General features: G+C 50.2%; 1 protein-coding gene across 1 annotated transcript in view; it reads right to left on the bottom strand.

The window, feature by feature from the left end:
• The window catches only part of myo1d (myosin 1D), a 36,444-nt gene extending 21,785 nt beyond the window's left edge, over window positions 1-14,659 (bottom strand). Inside the window, exons 1-9 of the mRNA XM_060037454.1 lie at window positions 14,247-14,659; window positions 13,757-14,161; window positions 13,537-13,590; window positions 11,988-12,083; window positions 10,406-10,522; window positions 9,393-9,596; window positions 8,542-8,687; window positions 7,405-7,519; window positions 6,886-7,056 (exon numbers count right to left, since the gene is read on the bottom strand). Of these exons, the coding sequence (XP_059893437.1) occupies window positions 6,886-7,056; window positions 7,405-7,519; window positions 8,542-8,687; window positions 9,393-9,596; window positions 10,406-10,522; window positions 11,988-12,083; window positions 13,537-13,590; window positions 13,757-13,912 (1,059 nt within the window). The 5' untranslated portion in view covers window positions 13,913-14,161; window positions 14,247-14,659. The remainder of the gene's footprint in view (window positions 1-6,885; window positions 7,057-7,404; window positions 7,520-8,541; window positions 8,688-9,392; window positions 9,597-10,405; window positions 10,523-11,987; window positions 12,084-13,536; window positions 13,591-13,756; window positions 14,162-14,246) is intronic.
• Between the last annotated feature and the right edge of the window lie 341 nt (window positions 14,660-15,000).

The following is a 15,000-nucleotide window of genomic DNA, read 5'->3' as shown; positions in this document are numbered from 1 at the left end:
AGAGCAAAGATCAAATGAACCAGCATGACGACTGCTTCAACACATCGCTCTCCACAGCAACCAACAGCGATATCTCCACAAACGTATGTTGTTGTCCTGCTTACGGATGACTCATGTTCCACAGTTCACCGACCCTATAAAAGGGGGCTCAGTCAGTCCATCACCACCAGGGGGCGACAGCTGGCGGAGCCGTGGCCCCGCCCTCCCACTGCCCGGCGTGGTAACACTCGGCTGGCTAGCAGCTAACGCCCTCCTCCATCTCCACAGCAACCCCCATCCCCCCCCCCCACCCCCCCCACCAACACCATCACCCAGGGCCCCACTGGCCCCTGGACACACCCCGGGCCCCCGTGGGGAGGACGGGTGCCAGGACTACAGCGCGGGGGGGGGGGGGGGGGGGGGGGGGGGGTGATGGTCTCACTCCGAGGTGGGTGTCTGTCCCAGTGATGAGTTCCCCGTCCAATGCACTGAGCCCCAGCTGTCAGGTCTTAACAGAGAGAGGATAGGGGTCCCGATCGCCCCAGCAGACCGGATCAGACACGACTAGACGATCCCAGACACAGCCTGTTCCCTCAGAGCAGCAGCACAGTGTCAAGAGTCTCGATCGGAACTGATGCAAATTGTGTGTGACGGTAGCATGTGCCAACAGAATGCTGGAACATGATGCTGGAGCCTTCAGTCCTTTCTGACTTGGCGCGTGTTGTTTCCGTAGCTCAGCAACGACCGCCATGAAATCACGTCGTCTGCAGAGCGACATATCTACGGCGAAACACTTGACAGAACACGAAAAGTTGCGTGCAACATAAGAATCTGCGTCTGCCGTGGATCCTGGCGGGCGCTAGGATCGCCGTGTGTGTTCTGTCCTTCTGTGCGTTTTCCCGCTGCGGGCGGAACTACCGGACTCCGTGATCTCCGGACTCCTCCTTTCTCCGACTCACCCAGACCCACCTGTGGATCATCATAATCAAACCTTCCTGCTTATCTACTCTGGCTCCTCAACCACTCATCGGCAGACGGTCACACCGTCTAGCTGTGTTAGGAGCGGTCCAGGCTTTTGTCGTCTCTGTGTCCTTATACTGAAGAACGTTGTGTTCCAAACCCTCGGCTCCATTCCAGATCTTCCCACTTCCCGCCGTCCATTCCACACCACCTTCCCGGTTCCACACCGTCCCGGCCGACTGGCCTTCCACACCAACCAGCATCTGCTCACTCCCGTCATATGAACATTTTAACCTCACAACCCTCGTCTGTTACTGTGTCATTGGGCGCCCCCCACTCTCACCCTCAACCGTGGACAGCGGTGCATCGAATCGAATACAAATCACACGACGCACCTCCGACGCCCTTCAAGACGTCACAACTGCGTGTCGCGTGTCATTGCGTCATGTGACTCCTCCCCACCCAGCCCCCCCCCCCTCCTCCCCCTCCTCCTCGTGGTGGGGGTGTTCCACGACGCTCCACTCACCCCGCACCCTGCCTCCGCTCCGCCCTCCGTCCTTCCCGCCTGTTGGACGACCTTGCGCGTCACGCTAAGCTAATGAGCGGTAGCCCGCGCCGCAGCCGTTAGCCTCCCGCAGCGCACGTGTCGCGTCACACTTTGCCAGCGGATGAAGGGCTTCATTACCGCCGCCAAGCGGTACACTATGTTAGCAGGGGGGGGGGGACCAACTGTCGGACCACAACTCGTACACACACACACACACACAACGCCGACAATGGAGGGAAGGAACAGGGGATGAGACGGCATAACTGGAAGGAGAGAGAGAGAGAGAGAGCAAGGGAGAGAGAGAGAGAGCAAGGGAGGTAGAGAGTGTGAGAGAGCAAGGGAGGGAGGGGGAGAGAGAGAGAGAGAGAGAGAGAGAGAGAGAGAGAGAGAGAGAGAGAGAGAGAGAGAGAGAGAGAGAGAGAGAGAACTTGCAGGAATGCAGGAACAACAGAGAGACAGAAAGCGATAGAGCAGAAGAGGAACTCAAACAGCCTGCCATGGCTTCCCGTCCCAGGGCAAACTCCTGCGTCAGCAAATAATTAAAAGGAATAATAAAAAAAACAAGAAGATCAAAGCAGAGAGGGGATGGAGCAGGATGCACTTCTGCTCTCCTCCCCTCTCCTCTCCTCCTCCTCTCCTTTACTCCCTCTCGTCTCCCTCCTCCCTCTCTCTATCCCTCCCTCTCTCTATCCCCTCCCTCTCCTCTCCCTCCTCCCTCACTCTCTCCCCTCCCTCTCCTCTCTCTCTCCTCCCCCTCTCTCTCTCCCCTGTCCTCTCCATCCTCCCTCTCTTCTCTCCTCCCTCTCCTCTCCCTCCTCTCCATCCTCCCCCTCCTCCCCCTTTCCTCCCTCTCCTCCCCCCTCTCTCTTCCCTGTCCTCTCCCTCCTCCATCTCTCCTCCCCATTTCCTCCCTCTCCTCCCCCCTCTCTCTCCCCCGTCCTCTCCCTCCTCCCTCTCTCCTAATCCCTCCTCCATCTCTCCTCCCCCTTTCCTCTCCTCTCTCTCCTTGTGTGATGTTCTTTTGGCGAGGCGTCTATATCTATCTATAGCTCTATCTATGTAACGACTGGAGAGGGCTGGCAACGCTGCCAACACACACACACACACACACACTCACACACACACACACACACACCCCCATTCACACACACACACACTGCAGCGTTGCTTCTCACTGCGGTGTGTGTGCGCGTGTCTTTCTGTGTGTGTGTGTGTGTGTGTGAGTGTGTGTGTGCACGTATGCGTGTGCGTGTGCGTGCGTTCCCACAGAACATAAAGTTCTTATTAAGAGGCAGCAGCTTTGGGGAGAATCAGTCCTAAAAATAATACGTTGTTCTGCTGTTCTGTGAGGGCGTGGAACCGAGGCATCCGACAGTGCCGCAGTGCAAGGGTGACCCAGTGGGAATCGAACCCCTGACCCCCGGCAGGGTGGATACCATGCTCTGTGTATCAGTGCTCGGTCCGACCAGACCACAAGTATTTTGAGGCGGAGAGTCAGGAACTAATCAGACAAGTCCAGAGTTGTGCTGAACTTACTGAGCAGTCAGGGCAGAAACACAGAGGGATAAACATCTCCTGTGATGGGTCTGGATCCCATGTTGATCCCATCAAAGTGTGTGTGTGTGTGTGTGTGTGTGTGTGTGTGTGTGTGTGTGTGTGTGTGTGTGTGTGTGTGTGTGTGTGTGTTGTCTCTGATGCAGAACACCACTGATTAATACATCAGAGGGCTGAGCAGACGGGGCTTCTCGTGGCTAACTCCCGAGCGCTAACTGTGTGTAGCTAACTGTGTGTATCAAACAGTGTGTATCCAACTGTGTGTAGCCTAGCGCTCAGCAGTGGTGATGCCGATTTAGAGCAGCAGAGAAATAGAGAGAGACCATTTCAAGATCCCTGTTTATCAAAGCCTCATTCTTTATTTCCCTTCCTAGCCCCCAATATAAGTCATGAGTCATGCTGCACTTCTATACACCAGGGAAAGGCTGTGATGTGTGACACACTTTAAAATAAATTAGTGTGAATATATTTAGCAGGATATATACTTTTTGGGTCAACTGCGGGACGAATAGCAAAACGTTAAGATTAGTGGTTTGGGAGATGGAGTTCAGCTTTTAAACTGTTTGCCCTCAAGGTTCCTCCGTTTGAGTTGGAAATATTCGCAGTTTGTGGCTTTTTCTGTTTAAGGCCAGCCTTCATCGAGTTCACAGAGAAACACAGGATCAGACTGAGCTTGTAAATCAGAGGAAGCACTGACCACTCTCAAAGATACTCACTAAGAAAGCAACAGGACGCACTGACTAAATTAGGTCAAAACTATATCCCATGGTTAAGAACATAATACCAAACATACAAACATCAATACACTATTACAGAAAGTAAGTACCATCATATGAATTATAAAGTATAAACAGACGACCAACGGTAAGTTATCATCCAAAAGTTTGTTTTTGATGACCTGGGTTGATGAGATGTCGTCACTTCAGTTCATTTATTTAGCAGACGTTTTAGTGCAAAGTGACGTATTGATTCAGAAACATGTCATCAAGGAGCAGGTTACGTCTCAGTTAGGAAACAGCCATGTTTGGTTGCATTCAAAACTAACTAAAACCAAAGGACATAGCTCTCAAATTGGTTGTTACTAGAGATGCTCTGATTCTTTGACTCCACACCCAAGATCCGTCTTCCTACGTCTCCTACTGTTCTGCCCTCCATCAATATATCCACCTTGAAGAACACACACATCAGGTGGTCCCCACGTCTAGCAGAGAACTGGGAAACCCTGCAGCTGAGAACCCTGCTACTGAGAACCTTTCAAGTGGGAACCTTTCAGGTGGAAAAAGCTATGGTATTCCTTTTCATTTCCTGCTAAGTTTGGCAAGAACTTATTTGCATGATAGGTCATGGAGGAGAGCTAAAATGATTAACTTGACTACTTTAGCTTCCTGCTCCTCAGAGATAAAATACTCAAGGGCAGTTTTGCGTGATTGTATGCGAGTATTAATTTATTATTTATTTCTGGATTCATTTTGAAGGATTACTTTGTCTGAGGTCGACCAAGGATACATGATTACCCTTAGGGAATCTGGAAACTGGGTTTTGTGGTTGTTTACGCATTCGAGAGAGCTCAGAAACAATCTGTTTAAAACCATCTTCTACTACATTATTCTATGGTGATGAAGATGATTACAGTTCAGTAGATATTTGATCCAGTTTCTCTTTCCAGGGAAAATGATCACAAGTCAAAAGGATCCTATAGAAATACAAGATTTAGACACTGCTGATTTATCTTCAATATTCATATTATCTTAAAATGATGAACGGAGAACTCAGTGGTTGGGAATGATTAGAATTTGGCTGTGTGAATGTTGGACAGTGATTGTAAAGCGCTTTGAGCGACTACTGGTTAGAAAAGTGCCAGACAAATGCAGTCCATTTACAATTTATCACGACTAGGCCAATCATTCAAGGTTGAATAGTGCAGAATCCCACCTCTGCTCCTCACTAAAGCCTTCTCACAATGCCTCATCAGTACGGCTTTTAATAAAACATGAAGCGCTCAATATTGCATGATGAGACAGTCCTGTGTTTAAAATAGTAAACACAACCCGCCCACTGACATCTTCAGGATAGCAACGAGGTTCAGAGGGTTGGGTTCTTTCCAACATGTTTAGTCTGTGCTCTGTTGAGCTCATTAAGCTCAGAGAGATAAGTATGGTCACGACGAGGATGTGAGAAGATGTGAGAGGAGCAGAGAGGAGGTGAGAGGAGAGGATATGAGAGGACATGAGAGGAGGTGGGAGGATGTCAGAGGAGGAGGTGGGAGGATGTGAGAGGATGTAAGAGGAAGTAAGGGGGTGTGATAAGACAGGATGTGAGAGAATATGAGAGGATGTGAGAGGACATTAGACAATGTGAGATGAGAGGAGGTAAGACGAGAGGACGTGAGAGGACACAAGAAGACGTGAGAGGGGATGACGTGCGAGGACATGAGAGGATGTGAGTGGATGTGAGAAGCGTGAGAAGAGGAGAGAGAATTTGAGAGGAGGTGAAAGGAGATGAGAGGATGTGAGAGGACGTTATAGGAGATGAGAGGACGTGACTGGAGATGAGAGGACATGCGAGGAGGTGAGCGGAGGATGTGAGAGGGTGGTCTGAAGGTGGTAAGAGGATGTGAGATGAGAGGACATAATAGGACATGGGAGGAAATGAGAGGATGTGAGAGGAGTAAGGAGTGAGAGGAGATGGATGACATGAGAGCAGGTGAGAGGAAGTATCGACTCCCAGGCTCTGTAGGAGGGGGAAGAGATACAGAGAGAGACACAGATCGATAACGCAGCAGTAGGCTTCAGTGATTCACTGTTGCCCTCATTTGTACATGTTGATCCCGATGGAATTCCTGAAGTGTTTCAAATAAAATATCCGTACAAGTAGAAATATCTAAAAATTTGTATAATAAGTGTACAAGTGTTTAATAAATCATAAATCCTCTTTAGCCGATGCTACTCATCAGTTGCTTTGTGAAAGAAACAGCCTTTTCATTGAGTTAGTCGCCCTCCCTCTCTTCTCTAGTCCTTTCTTAAACACTAAGTCCAGTTGCGACAGATGTTGAAGCCACACAAATCCCATTGGTTGCTAGTGACATCACTTGGGGAGGCAAAATGTGGAGTCAGCTGCCGTGGCAACCTATCGCTGGTAAATGTCGCCCCCTTGTGTTCACAGAGGAGTAGTGCACAACGTTCTACCAACAACACCACACTCCCCGATGAGGTGAGGTCCGGGAACAGAACAGTTTGCCTGGTGTTAGTTTGCTCAGACGAAACTATTTACACACTACTGGCCGGTAAACCCTGATATCTTCAGATCAAGATGGACAGAGGTCTATCAAACCCAGATCAAGATTGACAGAGGTCTATCTAACCCAGATCAAGACGGACAGAGGTTCTCTCTTCAGATGAACAGAGGTCTTTCTTGATCTCTGCACTCTTAAAGCAGTGTTGTTATCACGTCCTGATCTGCCGATGGAAGGTCTGCCCTCTGGTGTTCTCAGACAGACCTTATCAAGACCTGCATCAGATCTCACTGCCAAGCAGGTAACCAGACCCTCGACAAAACACTGTTCACCGTATCAAACGCCACGCTGCCACCGCTGAACCCAGTCATTAGCGAGCCTCCATTTCAGGCTCTCCAGTGACACCTTCGTCAGAAGTGTAGTGGGAGCCTACCTTGCTGCTGGTGTAGTGATCCCTATCTTACTGATGGGGTAGGGAACCCAGCCTTACTGATGGGGTAGGGAACCCAGCCTTACTGATGGGGTAGGGAACCCAGCCTTACTGATGGGGTAGGGAGCCCCCCTTACCGATGGGGTAGGGAGCCCACCTTACTGATGGTGTAGGGAGGCCTACCTTGCGGCTGGTGTAGTGGACGTGCTTGGCCAGCTTGCCGTTGAGCCCCTGCAGGAAGACCTCATCGGTGACCTTGCCCACGTTCATGCAGGCCTCGTCCAGCACCGAGAAGATGCCCTTGTGCTGCTGCTCCACCAGGTCCACGATGATCTGGTTGTTGAAGTAGTCGATCTGAGCGTCCGAGCGGAGACGGGGGTGGAGAGGGTTAGTGACGCAGAACACACAAGTCTGGGAGGATTTGAACACCTGGTGACCATCAGGACTTTATCTTAAGTGTCGTACGAGTCACATACGTCTTGTTATGGCCGGCCGCAGTGGGAATAAAACCACTAACCCTACCAGTGCTAAGGCCCTGCTGTACCAGTTACACAAGACCAGTATTACACAACGAACGTACTAACAAACCAACCTACGTTTAAAATACATCTACTAAACCGTTCATACCAGCGCTCTGACACGTCATACGGTCAACCAGTAGGAGCGTTCTGGACCTCAAAGCGGAACCAAAAGGTAGCGTACGTGTTTCCAGGGGATGCCCTCCCTCTGGTACTCCTCCTGCTCCTGCTTCAGCACCAGCTGGATGAACAGCTGCTGCAGCTTCTCGTTGCAGTAGTTGATGCAGAACTGCTCAAAGCTGGAGACGAACAGAGTAGGAGACGGGGAGAAAGGGGGCTGGTTTGATATGATTGATTTACAGAAACGCTTTGCTAAGCTGCTGTAAGTAGGCACCGGAGTGATGATGAAACCACAACAACAAAAGAGTTTGTCCTGTGGTTTGGTGTGGGCTCTGAGCGAACACCTTCTCCTGTACACTATTTCTATACACCTGGACACCTTGCGTTGATTCTCCACCGCAGCAGGGACGGACGTTGTGGATTAGTTTGGTGACTGTACTGACTACAGTTCCTGATCCTTTGTGCTTTGTGGGAACCCGCCCACATTCCTCCAGACATGATTCATGAATTAAAGGTGACATATTGTACCACCAGTTGTGAGTGCGATTAGATTACAAGCAGAAAACTTGTCTCTTCTGACATTACATTTACATTTAGGGCATTTAGCAGACGCTTTTATCCAAAGCGACTAAGTATAAGTACATTTGTCATAAGAAGTGGAACAATATATCGCTGTCGGTACAGTAAAGATGTTCATAGAACCAAGTGCAAGTACTAACAATCGCTAGGCTAACCCATTCCTGTGTACAGCAATGATAGCAGCTACTGCAGATGCTACACAATTAAGAACTATGAATAAGTGCAATGTAGATTAAGTGTGTACAATAAGTGTGTACATTAAGTGCCAGGACGTACAACATACAATGGTGGCTGGAAGGGGCTGGGTAGCTATGCAGAGTCTATAATATGTCGCCTCTGACATCACAAGTGGGTGAGTCCACCTAGATGTACGACAGATAAAGGAGCAGCGTTTGCTACCGTCCACTGGGTAGGCTGGTAGACTGATCTATCCAGCACACATCTAGGTGGACACGCCCACTAGTGATGTCAGAAGAGGCCGATTTCAAAAATGGCTTGTAACGGCTAATCACACTCACACCTGTTGGTATAACATGTCATCTTTAACAGTCAATCTTAAGCAGTGAAAGAAGGGCTTTGATAACGGATGAAGAATGGACCTCTGCTACAAACTACAGCCGACCTGTTGTTCTGGAAGATCTCAAAGCCGTAGATGTCCAGCACCCCGATCACAGTGTTCTTCCCGTGGACCCTGGCGTCGTAGTTCTTCACCTCGATGACGTCGTTGATACGCCCCACGATCCAGCAGAAGAGACGTTCATACATGGCCTGAGAGAGGAGAAGAGAGACCTTCATACATGGCCTGAGAGAGCAGAGAGACCTTCATACATGGCCTGAGAGAAGAGAGACCTTCATACATGGCCTGAGAGAGCAGAGAGACCTTCATACATGGCCTGAGAGAGCAGAGAGACCTTCATACATGGCCTGAGAGAAGAGAGACCTTCATACATGGCCTGAGAGAGGAGAGAGACCTTCATACATGGCCTGAGAGAGGAGAGACCTTCATACATGGCCTGAGAGAGAAGAGAGAGACCTTCATACATGGCCTGAGAGAGGAGAGACCTTCATACATGGCCTGAGAGAGGAGAGACCTTCATACATGGCCTGAGAGAGAAGAGAGAGACCTTCATACATGGCCTGAGAGAGGAGAGACCTTCATACATGGCCTGAGAGAGGAGAGACCTTCATACATGGCCTGAGAGAGAAGAGAGAGACCTTCATACATGGCCTGAGAGAGAAGAGACCTTCATACATGGCCTGAGAGAGAAGAGAGAGACCTTCATACATGGCCGGAGGGGTATAGGAGGAGGAAGAGCAGGGGGGTAGGAAGAGAAGGAGCGAGCAGAGTGGCAGGTGGAGGAGGAGGAGCAGGGGGGTTGGAGAAGGAGCAGGAGCAGCTGGAGAAGGAGGAGGAGGAGGAGGAGGAGGAGGAGGAGGAGCATGGGGCTAGGAGCAGGAGGCGGAGCCCAGTACCTTGGCGAGGGCGTCCCGTCCGTAGCCGGCCTCCTGGGCGGTGTGCTGCTTGTCGATGACGTCGCGGCCCGTGGCCACGGTGCGGAACAGCAGCGCCTTCTCCACGTTGTCCTCCGGGGTGGAGAGCAGCTCCCCGATCACGGACACCACCTTTGGGTTCTGGATCAGGACGACGTCCCCGTCCACGCCGAAGGTCAGGTTCCCCTGGAGGAGAGCCCAGCTTCAGCGCCTGCTCTGCCCTTCGACTGCTTTCACACATTTCCTTCTTTCTACTCAAACGCTGAGCGCCTTCACACCGCTCATTGTACATGTCCGTCGACGGATGACGGAGGGCGGGTCTGACGCATGGGTAACGCGATCTGATTGGCCGACGAATCCGTCGCTGCCTGAAAAGTTAAAAATTCTCAACTTTTTGAGGCAGGCAACGGAGCCTACTAGTACCGGAATGACCCACAATTCATTTCAAGAGCGCCTCGTGCAAAGTCAATGAGATCCGCCGATGGACGTGTACACTGTGAACGCAGCGTTACGGACGAGAAGCTGAAGACGGACAAAAGGGGTAGACAGACGTGAGGACATGACTGGCCACGGGGCGGAATCAAACCCGGCTCGCTACCGAGCGTACTACTAATGCGCACTAATGGCTGGACTCCATGAATATATGCATTGTTTATGTGTTGTATTAAACATCAACTACACGTGCACAGCTGCAGTGAACATGCAACGCAACTGAAGCCCCATGGAGGACTCTGTGCTCCATCTTGGCTTCCTTGTGGTCAGAGGGATTTACAGCAGACCGGACGAGAAACACTGAGTATCCCCCAGGACGTCTTAAGCCACCAGTCGCCACACTGTTCCTTCTCCCTCACTCTGTTGATTCCCCACTTTCCCGGGTGATCCCTCCCTGGCACGCTGGTGGGTTGTTGACTATGTGGCGGCACGTCCTTCTGCTAGAGCTGCTGAGCTCAGGGAGCGAGGAGGCCGGGGGGGCTGAGGAGAAGATTATCACCCACCAGATGGAGCGTGGTGGCCAGGATCTTGTAGGCGGTCAGAGTCTCCTCCGACGTGAAGCCGATCACCTTCATGGCGTCCGCTACGGCTTTGAAGTCTGCTCCATCGTTGATGGAAGACTGGGGGGGGGGGGGGGGGGGGGGGGGGGAGAGAGAGAGAGAGAGAGAGAGAGAGAGAGAGAGAGAGAGAGAGAGAGAGAGAGAGAGAGAGAGAGAGAGAGAGAGAGAGAGAGAGAGAGAGAGAGAGAGAGAGAGAGAGAGAGACATTAATTGCACAGATGGACCGTTTAACACATGGAAGCATTTTACGAAACTCTAAGAGGCCAAGAAGTGTTTTTCTTACACTCACACAATAAAAAAGACCTCAGACTATTGAATAAGTGGGGTGAGCCTCGTAAAGCTGGGCGTCGGCCTGCTGCTGGGGGAGCAGTCTGCTGCCACAGCGCCTCTCCTCCCGGTCTCCATGACGTCAGCGATGCTCTACAGCGTCGCTCAGGGAACCAGGAGCCCTGAGGCACGAGGTCGTTAACACCGTCTGCAGCGCCGCGCTACTGTCACCGTGGGACCCCTGACCCCATCTACTGTCGCCATGGGAACCTGCTCTACTGTGACCATGGGACCTCTACAGTCTGACCCCTCTACCGTCACCATGGGAACCTCCTCTACTGTGACCATGGGACCTCTACAGTCTGACCCCTCTACTGTCACCATGGGACCTCTACAGTCTGACCCCCTCTACCGTCACCATGGGAACATGCTCTACTGTCACCATGGGACCTCTACAGTCTGACCCCCTCTACTGTCACCATGGGACCTCTACAGTCTGACCCCCTCTACCGTCACCATGGGAACATGCTCTACTGTCACCATGGGACCTCTACAGTCTGACCCCCTCTACTGTCACCATGGGACCTCTACAGTCTGACCCCCTCTACCGTCACAATGGGACCTCTACAGTCTGACCCTCTCTACTGTCACCGTGGGACCTCTACAGTCTGACCCCCTCTACTGTCACCATGGGAACCTGCTCTACCGTCACCGTGGGACCTCTACAGTCTGGCCCCCTCTACCGTCACCATGGGACCTCTACAGTCTGACCCCCTCTACTGTCACCATGGGACCTCTACAGTCTGGCCCCCTCTACCATCACCATGGGACCTCTACAGTCTGACCCCCTCTACTGTCACCATGGGACCTCTACAGTCTGACCCCCTCTACCGTCACCATGGCACCTCTGAGCCATGTGTCTCCCATATGCTCTAGCGTCTGCACACGAGGGTAAAGCGAAGACCCAGTATTGAACAGCTCTACGCTTGGTTAGAGCGCCCACTCTCCACCACCACAATGCAGAGGAGATCAGTCTTCTGTTTGGGTCGGTTCTCCTTCACCAGGAGGTCAGATCCCATGTGATCGACGGGGATTGACTTGACTTTTTATGGATACATTTGTTAGTTTTTGGGACGATTTCAAAATCCAGTACAGCTGAACATCCCCGTCTTCGTCTTTCGAAAGGAGGTCCACGTAATAGTCACATCACCGTTAAAAAGGTTTGAACATTCATGATGGATAAAACCCGAGGCCTCACCTTGACCTGACCCCCGACCTTGATGTAGGCGTAGGCCTTGGGGTCCTTCTGGATGTGCAGCGAGCGCAGCAAAGACTCCGGCCCCCCTCTGAGCAGCTGGGGGGGGGAGACGCACGCAAACGGGTCAGTCAGGAGGTAGAGACACCGGGACACACCCCCTCCAACGCCCAGAACATCACCCATCAAATCAAGGATCAGTAAAGGGACTTTACTGATCACATTCACGTGGACATACACACATCCAAGACACCTAAAAAAATATGTAATTAGTTACTTATTACTAGTTACTTCTGTAAATTGTAATGAGATTACTTTACTTTGCATTTGAAAAGTAACTTCACTACTTATTACTTTACTTTCCAGTTTCTTAATTTACTGTAGATACATGGACGACATCATAGCCCTATCATCCCTTAGTGTTTATTGTATAAATCTATACAAAATAGCATATAAAACCATATGAAAGAACAATATCCCTGTCTGCACAAAGAAATGCCTCACTGTAAAATCCACAAACAAAATTGCACATTCATCAGAGGACAACCAGTTGAACAAGTCAACAGTTTCAAATACCTAGGGATCACCATGGATAACTAACTCAACTTCAATGAACATTCAACGGTCATTAGCACACACAAACGTGCACATGCAAGGCTTTACGTCATACGCAAACCGAAATCACTGTCTGTGGCCCCCCACCTCCTCTTACCCCTCGACAAAAGCATCATCCAACCCATCCTAGTGTACCGTTCCCCCTGCTTCTTCACCCTGCTCACGGTCACCAGCAGAAACAGACTCCTCAAAATCCCACACATAGCATCCAAGATAACCAACCTCCCCAGCCCCAGCCTGTCAGAGGCAAAATTACCTTGCTATTGCACGCCTGGCACGTGTAATAGTCAGCAGCCCTGAACACCCCCTTAACCAATTCTTTGAATTACTCCCATCTGGCCGCAGATATAGGGTACTAGACTGGAGAAAAGCCCATTTTAAAAGAAGTTTTGTTGCCTCAGCTATCATAGCACTGAACAAAAATGTGTCGATCCTTCATCACTGTATATTTTCCATGTCATGTTTATTTCTGTCTACATATTTTTCTGCGGTAAATGTGGGAAGAGGGTTTATCTGTTATAGATGTGGGAAAATAGTTTATTTGTTATCCGTGTGCCTCACAGTGTTGCTACATTGTGTTGTGTCTTTTCAAATGTATGCTGCCCTGAAACCAACTTGACTTGACTGTGTGAAAACTATTATCCCCTTGGGGACAATAAAGAAACTAACTAAATAACTAACTAACATTCACCCATTCATGCAAACATTCACCAGCGACAGCGGAGTCGGCCACGCAAGGCGACAGCCAGCTCGTCAGGAGCAGTTAGGATGAAGCGTCTCGCTCAGGGACACCTCGACTCTCTCACGCTAGGAGGAGCCAGGGATCGAACTAGCAACCTTCCGGTTACCAGCCAACCCACCCTACCTCCGGAGCCACATGCCCCCCCCATACCAGTCATCGCCCTCCTGGTTATCTTCTAACACAAGCCGCCCTCACCTGGTAGAAGGAATGGAAGCTCCTCTCGCCGTCCTGCTGGAAGATGACCCTGGACTGTTGATAGAGAGGGACGGGATTTACACCGTTGCTAAACTGAAATGAAAACAACTGAATAACATCCCTTCCCCTGTCCTGTGTGCGTCTTCACAGAGTCCTGTGTGTCTTCACTTGTGCCTATCACTTGGTTAGTTTGTAGCCCCTGAACAGGAGGGCCCCTCACCTTCTCCAGCAGGTAGTTGCTGATGTGTCCCCCGATGGGGTCCCCCTTGAAGTCGAAGTTGATGTCCATGTACTTCCCGAAGCGGCTGGAGTTGTCGTTGCGGTTGGTCTTGGCGTTTCCGAAGGCCTCCAGGACGCAGTTGGACTTGAGGAGCATGTTCTTCACCCTGAGAGGAGCAGGACAACGTTACAGGGCAGCTCCTCCACGCCCGGACCTAAGGTACCAGGTTTGATGCCCAGCTTCTGCAGCCTACCAGCAAGCAGTGTTGGGGTAGTTACTCAAAAAAAGTAATTAGTTACTTATTACTAGTTACTTCTGTAAATTGTAATGAGATTACTTTACTAGTTAATGCATTTGAAAAGTAACTTCACTACTTATTACTTTACTTTCCAGTTTCTTAATTTACTGTAGGGCAAACATCATAGCCCTATCATCACTTAGTGTTTATTGTATAAATCTATACAAAATAGCATATAAGACTATATGAAACAACAATATCCCTGTCTGCACAAAGAAATGCCTCACTGTAAAATCCACAAACAGGATAAAGTAGGCTATGGTGAGGTCAATCAGTAGAATTTGGGAAACATGAGAACAAAATTTAAGTGGTCAATGAAGAATATAAAAAGGTCACTTTATCCCATACAATTAAAACAGAAATGCACTTAAGCGGCGGTGACACATGCTGTTACTTTATGGGGTCCAAAGGCTGAATGAACCTGATCTATTTCACACGCTATGACATCGTAAGTGTGTCTTCCTCTCACCCTCTTGCAGACAAGTTTTAAAGTAATGCTGTCTATCCAGTGCTCCGACATTCCTAATGAACTTTAGTTTATGGTGGACCAAATGCCCGCGGTGGTGGACACATGATCCAGGGAGGACTCGAAAATTATTTTGAGCTTCCATTCCATGTCGGTATAACACTTGTTCAGGTAATGGGAAAATGTTTTCCTGTTGGATGTTGGCTTGAGTGGCAAGCCAACATCTAAATCTGGGCGATTCAATAGTCGACAGGGGAAGCATGTCTTCTACAATGAACCCTGCAACCAGCCGGTCTTTCTGTGTCACCTGCTTCTGCGCTCCAACACTTCTTCGCACAAGCAGCTACATCACTCAAATCGATCGCTATTGCAACGTGCCGAGGCAAGCAGGCGCTGCAGACACACGCACCACAACAGATCAGAACTTTACACGCAGGCAAACACTGCTTGGGTAACGCAGGAAAGCACGTTACTATAGTC

This window comes from Gadus macrocephalus, chromosome 18 (genome assembly GCF_031168955.1).
Source record: "Gadus macrocephalus chromosome 18, ASM3116895v1".
Taxonomy (NCBI): Eukaryota; Metazoa; Chordata; class Actinopteri; order Gadiformes; family Gadidae; genus Gadus; species Gadus macrocephalus.
The sequence above is the reverse complement of the archived record's forward strand: the minus strand, read 5'-3'. Positions and strand labels throughout refer to the sequence as shown.